This window comes from Rhinolophus ferrumequinum, chromosome 5, assembly GCF_004115265.2.
Source record: "Rhinolophus ferrumequinum isolate MPI-CBG mRhiFer1 chromosome 5, mRhiFer1_v1.p, whole genome shotgun sequence".
Lineage (NCBI taxonomy): Eukaryota > Metazoa > Chordata > Mammalia > Chiroptera > Rhinolophidae > Rhinolophus > Rhinolophus ferrumequinum.
The window spans coordinates 3,481,190-3,506,022 of NC_046288.1; the positions used below are offsets into that span (position 1 = coordinate 3,481,190).

The 24,833-nt window shown below is 35.7% G+C and overlaps 1 protein-coding gene across 2 annotated transcripts in view; it reads right to left on the bottom strand.

The window, feature by feature from the left end:
* The window catches only part of KIF5B (kinesin family member 5B), a 39,770-nt gene extending 15,306 nt beyond the window's left edge, over positions 1 to 24,464 (bottom strand). The window contains exons 1-13 of one of the 2 annotated variants that reach the window (XM_033105962.1): positions 23,866 to 24,464; positions 16,896 to 16,983; positions 7,324 to 7,397; positions 6,946 to 7,050; positions 6,371 to 6,419; positions 5,764 to 5,819; positions 5,591 to 5,678; positions 5,299 to 5,423; positions 4,173 to 4,277; positions 3,709 to 3,854; positions 2,871 to 3,019; positions 2,228 to 2,421; positions 1,318 to 1,386 (exon numbers count right to left, since the gene is read on the bottom strand). In XM_033105962.1, the coding sequence (XP_032961853.1) occupies positions 1,318 to 1,386; positions 2,228 to 2,421; positions 2,871 to 3,019; positions 3,709 to 3,854; positions 4,173 to 4,277; positions 5,299 to 5,423; positions 5,591 to 5,678; positions 5,764 to 5,819; positions 6,371 to 6,419; positions 6,946 to 7,050; positions 7,324 to 7,397; positions 16,896 to 16,983; positions 23,866 to 23,991 (1,374 nt within the window). In that variant the 5' untranslated portion in view covers positions 23,992 to 24,464. The remainder of the gene's footprint in view (positions 1 to 1,317; positions 1,387 to 2,227; positions 2,422 to 2,870; positions 3,020 to 3,708; positions 3,855 to 4,172; positions 4,278 to 5,298; positions 5,424 to 5,590; positions 5,679 to 5,763; positions 5,820 to 6,370; positions 6,420 to 6,945; positions 7,051 to 7,323; positions 7,398 to 16,895; positions 16,984 to 23,865) is intronic. The other variant, XM_033105961.1, reaches the window with a different exon arrangement.
* Positions 24,465 to 24,833: the final 369 nt, after the last annotated feature.

Here is a 24,833-nt window from a genome sequence, read left to right on the forward strand (position 1 = left end):
TGTGCAAATTAACATAATAGAAAGACAAAGGCATTCTAGGCTCATGAATAGTGTGCACAGAAAAAGAAATTAGTAAATGTTTAGATTTGCTTTAAAGTTTAGATCTTCTTTGGGTAACAAGGGGTGGCTTCTGAGTTATGCTTCAGGAAAACCTGGTATCAGCATATAAAATTTGAACTGGAGAGAAGCTAAGAGGCTAGTTAGGAGGATACTGCAATCATCTAGGGTAAGTGGCTTTTAAGCAGGGGCAATGGAAATGTGTGGAAATATTAATGGGGCAGAAGGCTAATGGCACTTTGAAGCAGGAGCCAGGTGAATGTCTTATGATGCACAAGACAGAACAACATAATGAAGAGTTATGCAAATGTTTCAAGTGCCCTTTTGAGAAAGTGCTATAGTTGAAATAAGTATAAAGATGGTCTAACCAGAATTAATTTGGCTGATGGTGGGTATCTCTTTCTTACTGAAGCTGTACAGTCTTTGCTATCCTTCTGCAAAACAAACCTTAAATGAGGGACCACTTTTCAATTATCCCCCCTACTTTGCAGGTGAGATAAAATGAGGGTTGACACTAGGTGAAAAACTAGAGAAGAGAAACTTAGAAGAATCAAGATGAAAGTAAAGATGGCAGAAATGAACAACAGGCTAGGTGAAGGCAGAAATGTGGAGGAGGAGTAAAAAAATGATTTTATTCATTGACATTCTTATTCTCACAGTAAGAGAATACCCAAACTTATAAATTATCAAAGACAAAATCAATAGGATTCAGAAATCAATACTTACTTAATAAATTTAATAATACCTTCAGACCTAGCCTATATCTATAGTGTGGTGAAGTAAGTGACAATAAAACATTGTTTTTAAATATTTCTTCCCTCGTTTCCATTGTAAATACTATACTTTTCATTAAGGGAGCGGGGGATCGAAGGTTACTCCAATGCAGTGTAAGTTTTTCCCAGTAAGAAATGTTTTGGGGAGAATAAGGAGACAAATAGCACTGTACTTTAAGCAAGGAAAGTACAAGACAGAGTTTTTAAAAAATCCAGGTTATATGTTAAAGAGTAAATACTAAAAAAGGCATTCTCTCCCCTCCAGTTTGACAGAAGTCAACATTAACCTTAAGATGAAGTCAATCTCTGCCTCAATCCATATTATCAGTCTCACAGGATATCAAGCGAAGCATGCACATATTCAAAAAATTTAAAAACGTACTCTAGTATAATCTGAACTCTGTAGATTCCTTCATCTTTTATGTTCAAATGATAATGACAAACTATAAAGCGTTTCTGGAAATAATAAGAAAAATATTCAACTTACCTCTTCCTGATCCAACATCTGTGTCTTCAATTTCTCTACCAACTGGCTCTGTTGATTAATTTCCTCATCCTAGAATTAAAGTAACAAATTAAAGTAGCTCACAACCTGGTTCTAATTGTTTCCTAACACAAAATTTAAGATTATTATCACCTCCCTCCTCCAATATTTCAAAATCATGTCTCCAAATTCAACATAGCTATTGTTGAATAAGTTAAAACAGATGGAATTTCTTTCAATCATCAATAATTGTAACATTTATCATGCAATAAGTGTACAAACATATTTAACATGCAATAAGGGGAAAAAAGCTATTCATTAAATACATTAAATACTAAAAAATAATTAACATGTTCGAAGCTATTATTGAAAATAATGGCCAGGCAGCCACATCCAACTTGCCATTTTTGCTTAAAATACATGAAAATACCACCTAAAAACAAACAAAAACAAAGCCAGAACTATTTTCTGGTCTCTTTACTACTCATTTTTCCCTTCCTCTCTATTTTGTTCATAATTTGTTTTTCACACTACTGACTGATATAATCAAAGCCAAGAAGATAACATTTTCACTCTATCCTATTTCCACTATCCAATCTCTTACATCATCTTTTACTAGTTTTCAGATACCTGATTCTAAGAGGCAATTTCATTAAAGCTCTCCAATGACCTAATGCCAAATTTACTTTAAAAAGAAAGTTCCTTTAGCTTAAAAATCATGCCTTATACATAGTTTCTGCATAGAAACAGAAATTGTGATTTTCTGTTTTTTGTTAACAGTGATTTTCAAAAGGTTAACAGAAATAAAAGAAGATGTATATAGGTCACAAGGACTAATAATATTGAAATTAGAAAATAAAAACACCTGTGTCAATAATAGTCTAGAACAAAACAGAACACGAATAGTATCTACCTTGTCATCAAGTTGTTTGTACAATTTAGCAATTTCTTCTTCACACTTTCTTCTTTCGGCATCAGTAAAGTTTCCAGTAACTCCAATCGTGGCTGCTGGTTTATCATTGGTGATAGTAATGTCCTTATCCACTGCAAAAGCTTCCAAGTTGGCTTTCTCTTTGTCAAACTGTTCATCAATAGGCACCGTCTCTCCTAAAATAAGACAACAGAATGATTAACAAAATTCCACCTATCTAAAACTAATTTCAATTTTATTCAATTTCAGCAGCTCTTACCGACTTTCTTATCTGCTCAGTTCCTGAGAGTTGAAAAGTTGGAATTACCTTTGACTTTTCTCCCCTATCTTCTAAATCCAGTCACCAAGTCTTGTAATTTTTATTGCTTTCACCCTAATCTAGGCACCCTGCTATCTTGTGACTTTTATAGCTTCTTAGTTGGCCTTTGTACCTCTATTTATTATTTCAGGTAAAATCAGGAATTTAATGTAAAAGACTTCATTTTTATTTGATGATCCCTAATGCCTAAAAAGTGAAAATGGATATGCTTTGTTTATATTTATATTCACAACTAAATCGCAAATTTATAAAATAGCTCTAAATCTATATTCAACAACTAAAAATGAAAAATTCTAAAGTTATTACCATTACGCCATCGATTGAGTTCATTTTCAAGCCATTGAATGGTGTTCCGCAGGGTCTTATTTTTTTCTTTTTCTCTTTCATACTTCTTTTTCCACTGTTCTGCAGTTAACTCTACATTGACACAAACTGTGTTCTTAATTGTTTTGGCCCTAAGAGAAGTAATTGGAGGGAAAAAGAGAATGTGACTGAAATTATTTTCAACTGATATCTAATCTCTCTATGTAATACACGTATATATGGCTAAGTAATTTAACTATTCTTGTCCCGTTAACTTGTTGACTAAATACTAATAGCCATAATTAGTATAGTACTCATTCGCCCCCCCCCACTAAATTTGGGTCAGCCCCCACATCCGTGAATAGCTTTAAAAAAAAAAAAATCAACCTGATAAGGATAAAACATAAGGGCCTATATTTTTCCAATTCATTTGCAAGGCTGAATTAAGAAATCATCATTGGAGGTCAAAGATGAAGCCATCATTATTTTCCTAGGCTAACCATCTCATATAGATTATTTGAACACTGTCATTTATTCAACATAGGATTATATTTGTCAGACTTGTACTGTATTACCTGATTCAATGCTTATTTAATGCTGAATTAAAGCTTCTCATATAACTGTCTAAAGTTATCATTTGACTTTAATGTGTACTAAAACTTAATTCAAACCCAAGCAGTCTAAAAAATGGACCTTACTCATTATGTCTCTCAATTAAAAAGTTGTGTCTAGCACACTAACAATATGCAATGATTTGAATAATATCTACCTGATATTTTCCTAGATTTAATGAACAAAAGGCCTATCTACATTCAGACTTTGTGTTTTCTTAACAACAAACCTTTGGCCAAATAGGAGTGTAGATTTTGTTTCAGATTCATTGTATGATGATGGAGAGCAGCAAATTACAATAGTGGTTCTACAGTTCCCACCTAATGAATCTTGAAGGATTCTTGTCATTTTACTATCTCGATATGGGACATATGTCTACATACAAAAACAAAAAACATGTAAGACCAACGGGTTTCTTCATAATAAAATGTTATATAAATATGCTATTTAAAATAAACTACAGAGTGATTTCAGTTATTTTGCTTATTAAGATGAGAACTAGGATATACATACTAATACTATAAAATAAATTCCTAAGAGACAACAAACTCATACATAGATTCAAACAGTGAATCTCTCATTCACTGGCACATTCATATATATATGAATATACACACACACCCCAGTGCGCGCGCGCATTTAAGTAATTCCCCATTAGGTAAGAACAGGGATATAAAAGACATGTATACTCACACTACCCTCAGCCAAAGCAGAAATAACATTTCCAAGAGCAGAAAGAGACTTGTTAATGTTCTTAGCTTCATCCAGCACGGCACCTTCAGCTCCAGTTTTACTAACCTATACATACGATATATTAAAAAAAGAAAGAAAATTCTAAGTTTAAGATGATTTTCTTTGAATTTTCTAAAAAGTTCAGAGGTCAAAAGTAACCAGCAAAACAAAACAAAACAAAAAAACACAAAGCTTCATGACTATTTGCCAAGTGCTTACTCTCAGGTACCACTATCTCTCAAGAATTACTCTTCTGAGAACTTAAGAATGTGATTAAGGAGACACCAAATTTTATTTCAGTCTGTGCTCTTCAAAATCACCAGTTTAACACGTTCATTTATAGTTTACTAATTTGTTAGTCCCTTTTGCTACATTAGAAAAAGAGGAACTTTCTAAAATTTGCTAAAGCATGTTGTTGATAGAACCGTTTAGAACAGAGACTAAATTTAAACATATAAGCAAACTTGCTTCTTTTAAAATGTGTGTGTATGTGTCTGTGTGTGTATAAATATGTTAGCAATGTTGGCTGAAAAAAATGGCCTCTCAGAATTTGTAAAATTAGACACAGCCTTTAAAAGATATGTTTAAGACTTTTTTGAGTAGAAGGAAATAGGTATGTCACTCTAATCAGAAAAAACAAATTTAGTAGAACAGCAAAAATAGTCACAGGGGTCAATATTGAAACATTTGAACTTATTTTGACATAAATTAGAGTCAGATTATATAGGACTGTAATAATGAAATAATCATCTAAAGGCCAAAGAAATAAGTACAACCAAATCAGAAATGACTAAATCAGAAATTGATAGTTACCAATTTTCACAGGGAGCCCTTTGCTAATATGGATAAAAGATACCAAAAATTAGGAAAGATACCACATAAAATTTGTAACAACATAAGCTGAAGATGTTGTCGATAAAAACATACGTCTTAAGTTAAAGGTAACACCTATTGGTTGAATTAGACTATGGTCCAAATAATACAGATTTGGAACTGATTATTGAGTTTATGTAATCATAAAGCATTGGCATCAGTACTTGTAACTCTCAAAAATGCTTAGATATCTATCAGAATATAAAGATTTTACCTTTTCACTACCAGCTAAATCAACCAAATAAAGTTTTCCACTCAGCTTTTGTTCCGTTTGCGTGTTCTCTTGTTTTACATTAATAAGAAATATACTGTGACTCCTAGAGCTATGTTCATTCATATCTGCAATAAAATTACACAAAAACAACTATAAACAAACATGGCTTTCCTTTACTAATAATTTCTAAAGCATTATTTAGCTTAAGAAAAATCTTACAGTTAATCAACTTGATAAAAATATTTTAAGATAGTTTTGTACCTTAACTAGAGTTAATAAATATTCGACTTACTTGTAACTGCTACATGTCTATTGGATTTTCCTTCATCTATAGTATCCATAACTTCATCTGGACTACATACAAAACGTTCTGTGCATCCCTATAAAATAATTTATGTCAATATCTTTAAAATTTCTTATTACAGGGCTTTTCTAAACCATCATTCTATATTATTTTATAAGTACCTTTACATAGGGAACTCGGTTTTTATCTTCATGAACTGAAAGGTTGGTCTTTGAAACTGAAAAAGAAAAAGAAGTAATATTACCAATTCTCCTAAATTCTAACACTGGCTATTAAATTCAATTGATTGTTTTCTTTCCCAGAGTAGCCTAATAACAATAGGTAAACTTTTAAAATATCAAAATATCACTATTAAAAAAAGACCCCGTAGAAATAATAGGAGATTTACATAGAAACCAACACAACAATATGGAATTTTAGATGCACTTCAACCTCTACCATCTACATTTTGGAAATAAAAACATTAAACCAGAGTGGTTCAATGGTTTGTCCAAAAACAATGTATCTAACTGGCAGCTGACAGAAACTCAGGACTTGTGTTCTGTAACTCCAGCTCAATGCTCTAATTACTACTTATGAAGTACCATAAACATCTATTTTAAATAAGTTATTCTATGTGTTAAAAGGCACTCAGCTTAAATTTTAAATGTCTGTTTCCTACAACTTAAGTCAACTTCATATAGTTACTAAGAAATGGCCTCACACCTACTACTAAAAAAAGTAATACATGCTATTTTTAAATGATCTAAGAGCAAGAATTTAACTTACCATCTAATAAGTCCCTAATCTTATCCAAATAAATTTCAAAATATGAAACCTAAAGGGCAAAGAAATGAAGGAAAAAAGATTAATCAATTAAAATTATAAAATAATTTACTCTATTACTCATTAAATATTCAGTGGGGTCTGAGTGCCACGAAACATCCAGACTAGGGGGACAGTTATCAACAACTCAGCCAGAGTTCATATTCTAATGGGAAGACCTAAATTCGCTAAGCTGCTTATATAACTAAGAAGCAATTTCCATTACATATCTCCATCTAAAATGAATTAGACTAGTTAGAGTAGTAAGAACCTTTGAGTTCTGTGTAAAACAAACTCCTTTATTTTACAGAGAAGGAAGACAAGGCAAAAGAAACTTAGCTAACTTGTTTAACTTGGTCATCTAATGTCAAATGAGAATCCAAGTTTACTAACTCTAATAATCTTTAACTATACCTGGCCACAAAATAATTTCCAAAGTATCTTAAAATACATTTTAAAAGGAAATTAGCATTTACTATTTTTTATAATAGACTTATTCTAGGTTTAAAATAAAATACAATCTTTCCCAAGGATTTTACCTTAATATGAAATTCCAAATTTTCATCCATGGAGTAAATATAATTAAAAATATCTTGTACTATCCTTGGAATAATTCCCATGCCTTCTGGATCATGAAGTTTACCCTAAACAGAAAACAAAATTAGACTTCTTAAACAAACTGAAATATGAATTAAAACTCAAAACTTTCAATGTACAACTTATAGTCAATAGAGGATAGGAATTGTAATTATTGCTATTTTTTGGTGAAGACGGCTCTACAAATATCTAAAAAAACCAAATTCACCTATTACACACTTTGGAAAGTTACACAAAAATACTGTATAATTTCACAAATAATGACTAAATATACTGTCTCTGCTGCAAATCACATCCAAGTACAGATGGTAAAATATTACCTCCATTGTGTGTGTCTTCCCAGAGGATGTCTGTCCATATGCAAATATTGTTCCATTGTATCCCTCAAGTACATCTAGAAGAAAATAAGAGATTTTATCTGAAAATGGAACTACCCTATGATCCAGTAATTCCACTCCTAGGTATCTATCCGGAGAAATCCAAAACTTCAATTCAAAAATCTTTATGCACTCCTATGTTTATTGCAGCACTATACACAATAGCTAAGACATGGAAACAACCAAAATGCCCATCGGTAGATGACTGGATTAAGAAACTGTGGTACATTTATACAATGGAGTATTATGCAGCCATAAAGAAGAAAGAAATCTTACCATTTGCAACAACATGGATGGATCTAGAGAACATTATGTTAAGTGAAATAAGTCAGACAGAGAAAGATAAGTACCATATGATCTCACTTATTTGCGGATTCTAAAGAAAAGAATAAGTGAATGAACTAATCAGAAACAGTTTTGGAGACAATGAGGAAAAACTGAGGGTTGCTAGATGGGCGGGAGGGGTGGGGGGTGGGGGGGAAGGTGAGGGGATTGGAGGGCAGTCGGTGACCACAGGATGGCCACGGGTTTGAAAATTAATCTGGGGAACGTAATTTGGTGGTTACCAGAAGGTAAAGGGGTTGGGGGGTGGGGGATGAGGGTGAGGGGGATCAAATGTATGGTGATGGAAGGGGAGCTGACTCTGGGTGGTGAACACACAGTGTGATTTATGGATGATGTGATACAGAATTGCACACCTGAAATCTATGTAATTTTACTAACAATTGTCACCCCAATAAATTAAAAAAAAAAAAAATAGAAAATAAGAGATTTTATATTTCAAGGGATTTTTTCCCCCTTAAGCAAGATTCTTCAGAAATTACTTCAGAATGTTAGAAAACACTACAAAATTCACACACACATTAACCCTGTTCCTAATCCATGCATAATCAAATCTAATAAAATATTTGTGGGAAGAACAATGAGGAAAATTCAGATGTCTTTACACTAATACGAAGATTCCATCAGTTTAGTACATGAAAGATTTATAAAGACATTAAAGGAAATAAATAACACATTTAATAATTTTCTTAGTGATGAGCCATCTAAGCAATTATTTTCTCTCTAGCCGATTACTTTCTGTGGTCCATAAGAAACAAATTTTAAATTCTATTGCTTATAATCATCACTTATGTCAGTGTATACTCAATTGTCCTTACATCTATATTCCAAAGTATTATGTGATCTAAAAGAAAAAAATGCTCTGCCAATTTATATACAGATATGAATCAGCATTTAGAAATGGGACTATTGATTGGTGGTTGATTGGTGGTTAAATCTCAGAAACCCGTATATTCCTCCTTACACAAAATATTATAAGCCCAGTCCTACCTCAAAATCAATTATCAGAAGGTTTCCTGTAAAATTAAAAAAATGTCTTTTTTGGCCCTTTGTGTATCTCAAAATCTACCATTAACATTTAAGTATCTTCCTTTCCTAGGCTGAAGGAAAGAAAAGAGAATATGAGCAAAAAAGGAGGCGACCTTTTGATTTCTAGTTTTCAGGAATTCCGTTTGTTCTGTTTTGGTGACAAAAAAAAGTACTGACATTATTTTCTACTCTAGAGGATGCCTAAGCAAAAAGAGAAGCCTTGGTTGGAAATAGCAGCCAGTAATAGTGGAAAGTAAATTAGCAAGTCAATACTTGCTTTTTTAATTGGTTATTTTAAAAAAGGAGGGGAAAAAACTATCCCAATATCGGGCACAACTAACTAGGTTAATAGATTTCTTACAGAAATATTTATTAAAGAGAAAAAGATGGCATCAGTATTTACTTCCCTGGGAAGATTTTAAGAGATTTCAAACATTTTCAAAATCTTTTTAGTTTTAAGAAGGAAAGCAAAATAATTTCAAGAATCCCATTTAAAATAGATGGGATTGCAGTACTTCTGTCAGCAATTCTGAAGAAGAAATAAAGTGGAGAAAACAAGCACCAGACCCTTTCCAACTCACCTCCTTTATATATATAATTGCTCCCGAGATGTTTATGGCATACCCTCTTGCTTAAGATCTTTTAATCAATCACATAAAACCTAAGCATAAATTCCAAAATTTGTTAAATCTATAAAGGGTCCATTCATGATATAGATCCAATTATCTAACAACTACAATAGGTACTTAATAAGTATTTGTAGGTGAATGAATAAGTGACTTTCCCAAGATCACATTAGTAGCCTATGTCTATATGCTATTATAATACATTTGTGCCATGTGAAAACTATTATACAAAGGCTCCTAGGGTAATAAACGTATGCAATAATTCATATTTGGGATTTTAAACATAACTGAAAATTTTGTATGACTACAGAGATTATGGAATATACAACATTCAAATATTTACTGAGCACCTGCAAAGATCCAGGCTCTGCTCTGGACAGAGGGGACACAGCAATAACTAGGTGATTTCTAGATATGCCATGTATCATCAAAGTAATAATGTTTGTATTAGGAAAATAATCACTTCTTGCCTACCTTCATACCTTTCCCTGATTTTGCTTTTTATAGTGATTTAACTCCCAAAATTTTATTTTTTTATTAGGTTCAGGTATACAAAACGAAATAATTAGACATTTGCAACCACATAGTGATAACCCTGATAGACCCTGACAAGTCTCCTACCCCTGACATTGTACATAGCTATTACAATACCATATTCCTTATGGTATTAGGACTATATTCCCTAAGCTGTACATCGCATGACTACACACACACTCACACACACACACACACAAACACACACACACACTTAATTATAGTTGACATTCAGTATTATTTTATATTAGTTTCAGGTGTACAGCAGTGATTAGGAATTTATATAATCTATGAATTGATCCCCCCTAAGTGTACAGTACCCATCTTACGGTCTACACAAAATTATTCATTATATACCCCAAACTGTATTTCATATCCCCATGGCTATATTGCATCTACTAATTTGTACTTCTTAATCCCTTCACCTTTCCCCCCACCCCCCAACCCCCCTCCCATCTAGCAACCATCAGTTTGTTCTCTGCATCTATGAGTCTATTTCTATTTTGTTTGCTCATTTATTCTGTTCTTTAGATTCCACATATAAGTGAGATCATATGGTATTTGTCTTTCTCAGGCTGACTTTTATCATTTATCATAATACCCTCTAGGGCCATCCATGTTGTTGCAAATGTTGTTGCATTCTTTTTATGGCAGACTAATAATACTCCATTGTATAAATGTACCACAATTTCTTTATCCAACTGTCTATTGATGGGCATTTTGGTTGATTCCATATCTTGGCTATTGTGAATAGCGCTGCCATAAACATAGGGGTGCATATATTTTTTCAAATTAGTGTTTTGGATTTTTTGGGATATTCAGAAGCGGAATTGCTGGGTCACAAGGTAGTTCTATTTTTAACTTTTTGAGGAACCTCCATACGGTTTTCCATAGTGGCTGCACCAATTTGCAATCCCACCAACCGTGCACAAAGGTTCCCTTTTCTCCACATCATCGCCAGAACTTCCACCACTTTATTTTCTAAAATATCTAAACATACAGAAAAATTGAATAAACATCGCTATAACCAGCACCAAGATTCTACCATTATTTTATTATTTTACTGTTTGCTAGCCATCCATCTTATTTTTTAATGTATTTCAAAGTAAACTGCAGACTTCAATCCATTTCCACCTAAATACTTGGCCTTGCATTTACCATTAACTAGACTTTAGGACTTAGCAGTTTTATTCTTCTGAGGTAAAATTTATATACAATGAAACACACATATCTTACTTATAGATCTATAAAAAAAAATACAAATACTTATCTATCTGAAAATCCTAGAGAACACACATCTGTAATCAGATAAAAGTAGACACTTTTTGACCTGGCTCTTGTTTACTTTTCAGTTCCATCTCCTACCTCCTATCCCTCACAATGCTGTTTTTATTGGTAAAAAAGGGTCAAATCTGACAATTTCATATGGTTCAACTTCGTAGTCATACCATAACGTATGATGCCCCCCACACATGTGGTACTCTTCTCATGTGTGCATGCATTTAGCCCATGTTTCATCTCTCCACATGGAGGGCACCCCTCCCTCTCCCTAATCGTTGTTCATACTTTAAGACTAGCTCAGGCTTTACATCTTCCTCCAACCCAACTCCACAACCCACCCCCAAATAAATCTGGATATGAGCCCCATCCTATGTGCTCTTATAGCATCTGTATTTAATCCTAACACTTATCACTGTGTATTGCAACCAGCAATTTACTTGTCTGCCTTCCTCAGCAGCCTGTGAACTCCTTGAGGCCGGACTCTGTTTAACTCCTAGCACAGTGCCTGGCACGTAATAGGAACTCGAACGCTTGCCGAGCAATTATCATCATCACTGATACCAGCACCTTTCCAAAGCCTCTCCCCTCTTTTAAATATACTTCTACTGTTCTTGTGAGAAAGACAGAAGTGGACAACTATGGATAAATATTACTTCTTTCATAATTTGTTAACAAAAAAAAAACATATTTAGCAAGTGAGACAACAGCACATCACTTTCTAAATTTGCTTAATCTCTTTGAACTTCAGCTTCTTCATTAAGAAAATGTCTGCTTAGGGGAAAACAATTAGAAGTTATATAAAATTATTATTGTTAACATTTGAGAGCATATAATGTGCTAGATTAATAACTTTTCATATATTAATGTATTTAATCCTCACAACACTCTATGCAAGGTACTATTTTCAGTCCCATTTTACTGAGCATGGAGAGATTAAATAACTCGCCTATAGTTCTACAGCTAATAAGATGGAGCTGCGATGCAAACCCAGACAGCCTTGGCTTCAAAGACATGCTCTTAACCACTACACTATATTCTCAAGGAACACAGGAAATAATATAAATACACACAGGCTGCATCTGGTAAAATTAAATGTGGATTCAGTGGCAGACAGTCCAGGTCTGGAAACCATGGCAGAAAACAGGAATTTAGAAGGCCTGGTACAATGCCTGGCATATAGCAAGTACTAAATAACTGACAACTACTTCATACAGAGGAAACAAACTTGTAGACATCACTGAGATTCAGAATTCAAAAGAGAATATAAGTGGGTAAACCTTGCTCAAAAGAAAAAAAAAATGTATCAAATGAATCTACAGAAAAGTTATATAGTTGTACAGAATTTTATGAAACAATGCAACCTCGGGACTGCCCAGGGCCCAGAGTACTACCTGCTTTCAAGGTCATTCCTGATAGCTTGCTCATCAAATCTACAACTCAGAAGAAATATCAGCTAGCTCATCATTTTGCTGATCCTTGCCTACCAACAGTTTCTAACCACAGTCTTCCACTTGATCTGTCTGCCATGACTGCCCCAAGTTCAACCTGCCATGTTTTTATTTAATTGGTTTACTGTCCTCACACCTCACCAGACACCCATCACCTACCCCTATCCCATCTCTCTTTAAAACTATGTATTTAATTGGTAACTGTCACACGCATATCCTTGTCCAGGACAAGACCCACTAGCTATTATATCCAGACTCCTCCAAAATGGCAGAGAGCACTTAGGTGAAGAAGAAAGGAAAAAGTCATAGCCAGGTGATACCTTTCTAATATAAATGACAAAGCTGGCATAGAAGCAGGAAAGAGATAATGACTGAAAGCTTCTATTGTATAACAAGTGCTTGGTTTAATTTTGTAAAATGAAAATATCCTAGGCTATGAGTTATCTCAAGTACAATTATGGTTGATTAAATTAAGAAAATACTTCCCCTTTTCAGGACATAGAGGAAACAAACAGCAGTCGGTATCTGTTGTGCGTTTACTTTGTACCAGCCCCGGTGAAGTACGTGTTCAAGAATCATCTTTAAAATCCTTACAGTACCCTTATTTTGCAGAAGAGGAAATGGAGACTGACTTAGAAAGGCTTAGAAAGGTTAGGTAACTTGCCAAAAGTCACACAGCTAGAAAGTGGCCGAGCCTAGACTTCAATCTACGTTTGTCTGATTCCAAAGCCTGTGTGTTCTTAACCATACTGCAAAGACAGGAACTGCTATTCAGACCTTGATTCCAAACAGTAAAGCAGGAACTTGCTGGTGAAGTAAAAGGGACCAAAATTTGGAGAAAAGGAGGGAATTTCAGGAAAAGAATGATATAATCTTAGAATTGTAAACAGTAATAAAACAGAACAAAGGAGTAGAAAACATGTATCCTAGATTTAAGGACAGGTTTCAAAGAGTTCTGAAAAAGGTAGGTATGAGACTATTATTACTGTGTTTTCACGAAAATAAGACCTAGCTGGGCAATCAGCTCTAATGCATCTTTTGGAGCAAAAATTAATATAAGACCCGGTATTATATTATAATATTATATAAGACTGGGTCTTATAGTAAAATAAGACCGGGTATTATATTATATATTATATTATATTATATTATATTATATTATACCCGGTCTTATATTATATTAGACCCATTTTATATTCTAATAAAATAAGACCGGGTCTAATACTAATTTTTGCTCCAAAAGACGCATTAGAGCTGACTGTCTGGCTAGATCTTATTTTCGGGGAAACACGGTAAGAGACTACATAACTGAGGATATACAAAAGATAAAAATCACTAGAACAGTATGAGAAAGGTAAAAGCCCACTATAAGTGGGTCTTATAAAAACTAAGGCCCTAAAAGGAGTTTTTAAAAGATGCAGAAAAATAATGAATGAGTAGACCTGCATTACCTAGAAAAGATAAAATGTTAACAAATGAACTAAGACAGAAATATTCCTATTTTATTATGATCTTCTAAAACATTACCCTCAAAATAGAACAACAGAATAAACATGGTCAAGACAGACTTTCAGGTTGAAGTGGGTAGGATAGTCAGAGTTTTAAATGAGCCCAAGTTTCTAGTTATAAGAGAATTCCATCCCATGGATAAAAATTTCAGTTATTGTATGTAAGTTTTAAAAGCCACAGACAATGAAGGTAACAGAAGAGGACTAACTTGTAAATGTTATACTTTTCTTCCTTTGTTTTGTCTTTTTAAAAGAAAGGGTTTATTAGGCCATTGCTAGGGGGAAAAAAGGAGGAGGGGGAGGGGAAGATGGGGGAAAGAAGGGGGTAAGAAGGGGAAGGGGAGGTGAAGAGGAAGAGGAGGAGATGGGTCTGGGGCATGGAGCCTAAACCGCCAGCAGCACGGCTAGGTAGGAAAGACAACATGTCCCTATACTTCTATTCAAAGAGGGAAAAACGATAAATTCTAGGAACTGCAGACAACGATACCAACATTCCCCTAAGGAAAAGCTATGGATGAACAACCTCGTTTCCCATTTGGATAGGGTCACCCAAATGGTACTTTGGGGAAATACCAGAGTCATGCACCATGATTTTATAAAAGAATCCAAGTTTTTCATCATATTCTTGTAGATATGTAGGCAAGCTAAGAACTAGGTAAGTGTACACGTAAGAGAAACTCAAGTTGGTTGAATACACTGTGATTTAATTAACTGCCAACAACCTTATTCAGTTTTTAGAAGATTAGGCTAAGGACCATGGCCCATTAAGCATTTTATAAATGATTTAGGGTAGTATTTTTTAAACTTCGATGTCCTTAAATAAAGACCTTAAAAAAACCTTCTATTATATGTCCTTGACACTGTAAGACTTATCAAATACGCTGACAGCCAACTCAGATCCCTAGGAAGGTAACTATGAAAACAAAACTCAAAATATCATCAAGAGCTAAAATGAACAAATGGAATTTGCACTTTAAAGGCTTGCACTCAGATTAAAAAAACTCCAGTATTCAAGTGTGGATGGGGGTTTAGTGCTGGCTGCAACAGATGTGAAAAAGATCTGAACATTTAAATTGACCATGAATTCCTGAATCAGTAACCTTATTTAAAAAGCTAATGTTATCTTAGGCCACACTGATGACAAATGTTATGTCACGACCAAAGAATGCAATTGGGTTCCATCATGGACAGATCCATTTGCAAAACTATTTGATGCTCACAACAAAAGATGACACTGCTGGTTCCTCTGTTGCCATCATTTACAGAATCACAAGTTAATTATCCTCATTTTATGAAGATTTCAGCATCCAGAACGTTGTCTCTCACCAATACCATTCCTGTTTTAATTCTTGGTGTTTCAATGTCTATAGAATAGATGATCCCACTAAAACAGCCTGGCCTCTCAGATCCTTGACCTAATTTTCTCCATGATCTTGTCCCTTACTCCTTCAGATGCCATGGAGTTCATGGTCATACTCTAGTACCCTGATTACAACAAGCCTTTGACCCCACTGAGACTGTAGCACATAAATCTTACCACCCTTTTTCACTGTCCTTCAAATCTGCCCGCTCTATGTCCTCCTTCCCCTCACCCACCTTAGATTCCATGGGTCTCCATTATCATCACTCTGTTGGCAACAGAGTGACCCTCAATTCTCTTGCCCTTCTTTCCCTCTTTTTTGTACTCGCCTGACAAAACCCCAACTGGGTAAATTCAACTCTTCTAGCAGCTAACCTCAAGTGGGCCCTTTATGCTGCCTGGCAATATCGCCACATTTCCCGAACCCATTCACTTCATACTGCTAGAAGCTGACGTCATACTTTTTCCTAAAACCTCCTCCCCATCTTCTCTCTGTGATGACTTTGCTCCCTGTATCACAGACAAACTGGAATATGAAAAACAAAACATTTCCCCTCCATCACATCTTTAAATCTACTTCTATCCATACATTCCACCTCTTCTCCTGTTACTGGATGAACTGTCTGTGTTCCTACTTAACACTAACCTACCCACTTTTATATTGAATCCCAACCTCTATTCTGGTGAATGCTGCAAGACAGATTTTGCCTCAATCTGAGAAGCATTTTCTAACAATTAGAGCTGTCAAAAAATGAAATAAATCATAAAGTAATGGCTATATAACTGTAAGATCCCTTTGAGAAAAGGGATTTCTATAACGAAGTCCAGATAATCACTTAACATCCTCACAGCTCTAGGGTTCTATGGTATTAGAAAATATGAAACTGAAAAATATCATAATATAAGTTAATAGCATGAACTGGAATATACTACTTTTCTCACCCTTGACAACCTGTGTTAAATTCCTCAAGGGTTTTTCTGCTGATACAAGATAACTCGTTGGGGAAGGAATAACAATGGAATGAAAGAATGACAGACAGCCATTTTTTAGTACTTGTTAGAAACTTGTTATTTTTATCCTCATATTTCTAAAATTGCTACCTTAGAAACTCTCCAGGGAATATCTAATAGAAAAGCACCTCCCAATAACACTGTAGTGTAATACTATAATTCTTAAAACAACTCCTTTCACTAGATACTGTATATAAATTAGATTATGGAATTTGAGCAACAGTAAGTTTACTAATTGTATTTGAACTTTTTATTAATTGCTGAAGTTGTTTAAATAAGAAGGGGCATTAAAATGAAAAAGAATGTTGGATAAATAGGAAAGATCACAAACAAAATTTTACTTATTGCTGGGACAACTTAGGTTAAACATATTTACCTTTAACAATCTTCTTTGCACAGTCATTATACACTTGTTCTTGAGATGTGTTTGACTGGAACACCCGATCAAATGCATAAGGTTTGGTCTGAAAAACAGAAACAAAAGTTTCAACTACACAAATTAAAGGTGAAGGCATTTCTAAGCTCCTTTAATTTAAAGATATATATATAACCTTCACAATAGGATACCTTCTATGCATCACTTCATGTCATAGAACCCTTGTGGAAAGGACCTAGGATCACTTAATACAAATCCACGAAAATAAAACACCACAAAAACAAGAATGTCTGTTTTAGTCTTTGTTGTATTTTCAGGGCCTAACACAGTAATTATAATTAGCACTACTATGGTAGGCACTCAAATTTTGCTGAGTGAATTTTTATTTCATGAGTGCCTTCTCTGGCAGGTGTTGAGACTGTACTTTCAATATTAATATCATTTTGCAGCTAAGGAAACTAGAATCATGAAAGGTACAAAAGTTGTTGTCGACAAAATTGAAACTCAAATCCAAATCTGTCTTTCAGTTCCAGGCTCCTTCCATTACTCTACTCAGCTTTACAGTTTACTGCAACAGCTTTTCGGCCATTCATTCATTTAACAAATATTTATGGAATGTCTATTATGCTAGACCCCATGCTAGAAAGATAACCAAGACAGATTCACTCTGTTTTAGTGGACCATAAGTAGTAGTGGGGCAGACATCAGACAAATAATTAAGTGACTAGAATTCTGACTCATGCGACAGTATTACGAAAGTTCTCGGAGCATTTAACAGGAGAACCGGAGTTTGGGGGAAGGCTGAAGAATGTCAGGCAAACACTGGAGAAGGAATGTTTAAGAACTTCAGAGTAAGTAGCACCTAGCTTACTGCTGATCTTCAGTATTAGTCATGAGGGAGTGTGAGTGTGAGTAAGTAGTCTAGGCACTGGGCATAGGATGCTTAAAGACCCCAAGGCAGAAAGGAGGGAGCATCTGAGATCTCGCTCCCCGGCAGATGTCATCAGTTTGGCTCAAATAAATTTATAAAACTTTTAAAAAATTAAAAAAAAAAAAAGATCCGAAGGCAGAAAGGAGCCTGTAGCATTCAAGAAATCAAAAGAAGTTTAAAGGATAAGGAATAAAGACAAAATGCAATTGTCAATACAGTAAAAATTACAATAGTTATTTTGAAAACAATTTTGACCTCGTGGGACCCCTGAAAGGATCTTGGGGACTCCACCTGGGGAACACATTTAGAGAACTGCTGATGTAGTCTGAGAAGGAGCCAGAGGCATAGAATGAAAAAAATCAGAGCAGTGTCCATGCAAATCAAGGAAGAATTTTCGGGGAGGAAGTGATTGTGTCAAATACAGCTATAAGGTCAGGCAAAACTGAAAAGTATCTAATGACAAAGGTCAGATTGGAATGGGTTGAGAAAAGAATGGAAGGTAACCAAGTAGAGCAGAAATCTATCTGGCTGTGGGTCTAAGAAAGATAATTTTCTTAATATGGGCAAGACCTGAGCATATTTTAATGTTTACAATTTAGTAATCTAGGAGAGAAAGTAATCATTGAAAGATGAAAAGAAAGGAGCAAGGGGCTTCTGGGTATTTGAAAGTGTCTGCCTGTTCTTTAGTTTCTTCTAAAAGAAAGGAAAGGAAGGAAGTTGAACCCTAAAATAAAACAATTATGACTTCAGAAAAAAAACCTTAATATTATAGAATACTTTTTAGTTCTTGGCTTAAAAAAAAAAAAAGACCTTGCTCTTCCCAATACAATCTCCCTCATCAAAGCCTGGAAATAAAAGTAACAATGAAGCAGACATTCCTAAAGGGCTATCCAAGGCCATTCATTCCCAACTCCCCCTCCACCTGCCATCTCCTACTAGATAGACTGGAAACCTAACCACCTGCTAGTCTAGTCATCTTGCAACTAGTGGCCACATGACCCACTTTTGGACACTAAGAAGTAAGTGATGGTCTGCTGGGAGGTCGGAGAAGGGTTTTGTTTTCCTTATGAAAAGGACCAACTCAGCTAAAGCTGCCTTTTCTCCTTTCTGTAATGAATGTCTGGAGCTGTAATGTCCATCTTGCAAAAATGATGATGAAAAGTCAATAACTAAGGAAGACAGAGGACAACAGCATCAGTAAGTATAGCAATAAGGGCCTATCTCTAGATTTTTATGAGAAAAATAACCTCTTATTTATTTAAACCACTATTAATTATTGTTTCATTAATTATTGTTTTCCCTCTGCATCTGAAAGCATTCCTGATGGATATACCAGGATGCTCTCACTTGGGTGTCAATTAAAAGTAGGCATCTCAATGTCTGATTATGCTTTGGCTAAGACATACATAAAAGTGTCCTTCTGCTAAGACGCATCTGAGACATTAACATTTAAACCTACAGCTGTGGCTGAAAAAAAGACAATCTATTGTTTTACTGATTATACAAGATGTATTCATGTAAAACAATTCTGAAAACAAACACAAGTACAATCAAAATAACAATCACCACCCAGAGATAAAACATGCTAATATTTTTCTATGCAAAAAGGAAATAATTTCCCTCTTCATCTATCCAGCAAAGCACCTATATGGGATCAGATACTGTAAACGAGTAACAATTTTAGAAATGACATTTAATTAGTAGACTGCAGTGTTCAAAGAATAGAGAATATGGCTGTGTAGAGCCTTGAATACGAAACTAAGAAGCTGTATACTAGGATTTAAAACTAAGTGATCAAGTTATGCTAACTGAATTGAAATGGAGACAGCCTCTAGTCTTACAGAACTCACAACCTAATAGTCAGAAAGAGACTGCAACTAGCCAAAATATACATTTAATAACAGAGGTGTAAAAAATAGTATGAAAGCAAAAATTAAACAATGATTAATTCTAATTTTGCTTGTAAGAAACAAGTTAATCAATAGGAAACAGATAAAAGCATGAACTTCATCCCTCCAAAATAAGTCAAATAAAATTTTATTAAAGTAAACATTTAAAGAATAAAAAGAACATTACTGACCTTTAAGTGCTTATCTCCATTTTTACATCAATAAAAAACAGTACTTGTAAACCATTTAGAAAGAGATATGCCAAAAATAATGGGTAATAGTAAAACCCACCTCAAAGGTACATTATACTGCTATTTACTTTAGCATCACCTCACAGCAAATATGTAAACTATCTCTACAACCTTATTAAAGTACAACTATGAACGTGTAAACACAAAAACAATTAAGCTGGGACTGAGTAATTTGTTTAGAAGATATATTATTGTTAAATTAAAAACTAGGGGTGGCCAGATGGCTCAGTTGGTTAGAGAGTGAGTTCTCAGCAAGGTTGCCGGTTCAATTCCCACATGATGGTGGGCTGCGCCCCCTGCAACTAAAGATTGAAAACGGCGACTGGACTTGGAGCTGACCTGCACCCTCCACAACTAGATTGAAGGAAAACGACTTGGAGTTGATGGGCCCTGCAAAAACACATTGTTCACCAATAAAAAAATGTTTTTAAAAATAAAAATAAAACCTGGTTCTTGGCCTCAGTATATTATGCACTCTTTATTTCTGTGTATCTTCAAAGACACTTCCAGTCACAATATACACTGACATCTAATGTTAGGCTTCAAGGGGACAAAACCAAAAAGGAATTAGTTTATTTGAACTGCAACCATAACTTACATTTCTTAAGTGAAGTGATTCTTGTCTGCACAAACCAGGCTGAACACCAAATTAGGTTACAAAGGAGATCCTTCTGGCAGGGATATACCTTTCTCCGGAATTCTGAATAGTAATCATCAGATCACAAGGGATTATATGATACTAGATTTTCCTTAGTTAGACTCTGATTGTGGGCTAACATTCCATATTTGTAAAGGTATGTGATAATGGCTCTTATTCTTTTCATTTTCATTCCTAAAGTAATCAGATCATACATCAAATCATCATTCACTTGAAAAGGGAAATCTTGTGCTGTAGTCAAGAAACTGGGGAAGACAATCTAATTGTTTATTCTCTAATTTCAATGAACTACAACAGACTGTTTTTGGTCCAGCAGCCTCTACAGTATACTATATAAGGAACAATGATTAGTAAAGATACTGAACAATGCAACTGCGCATGTTCCACTTTTATGATGCATAAATAGATACACGAGTAATTTTTCTATGGATTTTTCTGTTTTCAGCAGGCTCATGTGAACTACATACGGAGTTTCCCTTGTCTTCCCTTTATTGTAGATATCAAATTCTCTTATTTAAAGCAAATAGATTATTGAAAGGTTTTCATAAAATAATTCATTTATTTCATTCAATATGTGATATTCAAAGCTTCACCAAGTTCTTAATTACAAGAAAAACTATAATGGCAAAACAGAAAAACATGATAAGATTACAAGATTTGCCTGCCATAGGGGTCACGTGATATTAAAATAACTGATTACATGAGTAAAAGGAAAAAATTTGGACAAAATATTGGAAACTGAACTTAGATGAATATCAGAATCCTTAAAAATTACTTTCTATGTGAGCACTGATTATACTTATAAATCAATAAAAGCCAAAAACAAAAACTTACTCTTTAAATTTCGATTTAACTACAAGACTGTGTACAAACATTTAAAATAATTCAGTTTCAAATTCTGTATTGTAATTCCTTCTTAAACTCTTTATTTTGAATCAGGATCAAGATCCAGTAAAACAAATAAACCATGAAGATTTTACCTAGTGACGTTCTAATTTCACTTCTCCCAGCAGCCCTTACAAATTCCCAAACAACCTTTGAAAAGTAAAATAATTCATTTAAAAACTGAACAAAAATGAGACCTCAGAGTAATTAATGACTTACTATATGCAAAAGATTAGTTCCTGAAAATAATGAACTGAACATGTTGCCTTACATGTCTTAAGGCTTTGTCACTCATTTGTAATGTATTTTTGCTTATACATTTTTAAAAAAAGACTAAAACGCTTGCCAGTTTACATAAAGGCCAACTTAACTGTTCATCGCTGATTCACAGCTCAGTCATCTATCATTTCTAATATTATCATTTAAATTTATTTACATTACTAAGGAAACATAAGAAACTTATAACTTTATCCAAAGGAAACAACCTAGCACAAATGTGCTTCCTGTGGCAATTGTTTTCTTTTCACTCTTTCCTTGTATTTTATGTCATATTTGGGCGGTATCAGAAGGTTGTCTTCTAACCTAATCTTAACACATTTTGTGAATCCTAAATTCCAGCATTATAAAAATGCATCTTGGTAATTCTTTAAGATTTGAGTAAACACAAAAAAAATTTTTTGGAGAATTAAGACATTCTTAATACAAGTCTAAGGAAAACAGCTTTCATGTGTCAACCACTGTTGAGACTGAGGAATCACAAAAACTCTGAGAAACTAGTAGCCTCGCGTTTGCCAACTTACAACCCAGGCCTTACAAGCCTCCTCTGATTCCACGTAAAATACTCCTGTATTATCTGAAAGGAAAAGGAATCACTACTTCTGTGCTTAACTTCTTGGCCTCCCTATGATGTCATTTACAGCAGGATTATTTTCTTGTGGACTTGTTAACAAAGAACCAGCTTGACAGTCTTCACACAGCAGTAGCTAGCAGTTGTTAGTAACCTAATGGCTTGTTTGTCAAGAGCCTAACAAGCAACATGGAGCAACATTCATTTTCTAGACCTGAACTTTGGAAACTTTCACATAAAAACTCTAAAGAACTTTAGTCCTGTCTGATATGGCAATGCTTTTAATTATCACTGTCCCATCTCCTGTGACCCCTGTCCTATTTCCAAATTAAACTGTCCAAATAATATGCTAAATATGGAATGCCACTAAAAAAACTTAATATTAAAATTTCATGTCATGATAGCAATGTAGAAAAAAGTTCTGCCGCACAGCATTACCAACAAAGACTTAATTTTAGTTACAGTTCACTGTTCTGTATGCAGTATCTTAATACCCATTTTAATCTTCTTGAACGCAAAAAAAAAAAAAAAAAAAAAAAAACCACAACAACTTTACATTCTGGTCTCCCTGACAATGATTCAGCCAACTCTGATTATCTTATGTTTTATACTTCAAAAGGACAACATCTCACTATTCTCAGGATTACTAAAATCAACTTTTTCAAGGTAGACGTTAGTTGTAGAAGCAGAAATCTAATACTAACAAGAAATCTAGTTTTACTGGTTAAATTTTATCTGTTTTTAAAAGCTTGCTTTTATAATACTGTCTGATATACACACAAAAAATTAACTTTTTTTACCCAGACTGTTACCCGATAAAACCTAGTTAAGAGTGTGTTACTGCGATTTCAAAAAAAAACCTCACTATTTCTTTTTACTCGTATAGTCCTCTATTAATCTTTTTCAGTTGTTAACAAAAAGCAGATGGGTAAACATTTGAGGTACAGGTATATCTGTAGTTGGGTAGCTTTCTCTCCTGCCTCGGGGTTAAACAATATGGTTCAACTCGTAGCTATATGTTGCTACAAATCTAAGTATTTTTACTATTTAAGATACAATAGGGCTGATCTCATAGCTCAACGTTCCTAGCTGAACTTTAATCTTACATATTTTATGAATGGTAAATTGGGGGTAGTCCAAAACCCCAACAGCCATCAGCAACAGTAACTGCGCGCACACGCACACACACACACACACACACACAAACACAGGCAAATATACACTAAACTTGCTCCCCAGTTTCTCCAGCGCCCCAGGCGGGGGAGTGTCCCAGACTTAGACCAGGCGCCTCCGGTCTCCCGGCACCGAGGATCTGGGTGGGGGCGATCCAGGAACAAACGCGGAGCCGCGCAGTCTCCCTGCCCTGGGTTGTCCGAACCGGGAAACTCCACTCGGAAGGATTGGGGACACCACTGCTCCCTCTACATTCTGCACACCGCCACTTCCCTGAACTCCAGCCCAGCCAGGGCTGAAGGGGCGGTACTGGGGGAGGGAGTGGAGGTCACTTACCGCGATCATGACCGTGTCTTCTCCCTGAAACTTGGCGATGTATTTATCGCCGCGGTTCACTTCGGACTCGTTGAGAGGTCTGAAGCGACACATCACTTTGATGTTGCACTCGGCCGGGTCCGCCATCTTTCTCGTTGCCGGGGCCGGAGGCCGGGAGCCACTCCCCGCCGCTCAGTCTGGGAGGAAGCGGACCGGAACTGAGGGTATAGGGTCGCGAAGGCCGAGACAATCAGCAGTCCGCTGCGTCGCGCTTCTCCCGGCGGCGGCAGCCGGGAAACCGGGACTCGAAGAGCGGGAGCCGGCAGCCGTCGCCCTGAGGCTCACTTCCGATCCATCATGGCAGCCATGGCGGCGGCGGCACCGGGTGGAGCGTCCGCGGCTCCTCGGATTCTGACTCTCCGGCCTAGGCAGGCTGCCGGGTCTGGAGGGATTCTGAAGACCCGGAGTGCGGCCTCCTTCTCCCTTAGACAAAGCAGGCTGGGCCCACCGTCTCCCAGCCCAGCTATCTGCTAGCCGGCTACCCGGCTGCCACCCGGTCACTCCTAAGGCCGCAGACCCGCGACCGGGCGGTGGGATGGGCGGTGGGATGGGCGGTGCGTGAGGAGCACAGCGCAGGCGCGGAGGCCCGGCCGCCCCAGCGACCAATCCGTGCCCGCGCCCGCGCCGGGCTGTGCCGCCTCCCCGCCGCCGCTCTCCGCCGCTCGGTAGCAGAATCAAGTTACAGAGGCGGCTCCAATGCAAAAAGTACCTTTGGTCATCTGGCCACTGTTCCCACTACTGTCCCGCCGCAGAATTCCCCAAGGCAGATGCACTTAGCTTTCTTTTCTGTAGGGGACAATGGATTTGTTAAAACTATGTTGTCGTTTGTTTAAATAAAATACTATATTCCAATAGGGAAGTGTTTGCTTTCTGTTTGGTCTGGAGATAACTGATTCCCAGCCCGCCTTTTTAGAGCGCTTTGACAGAAA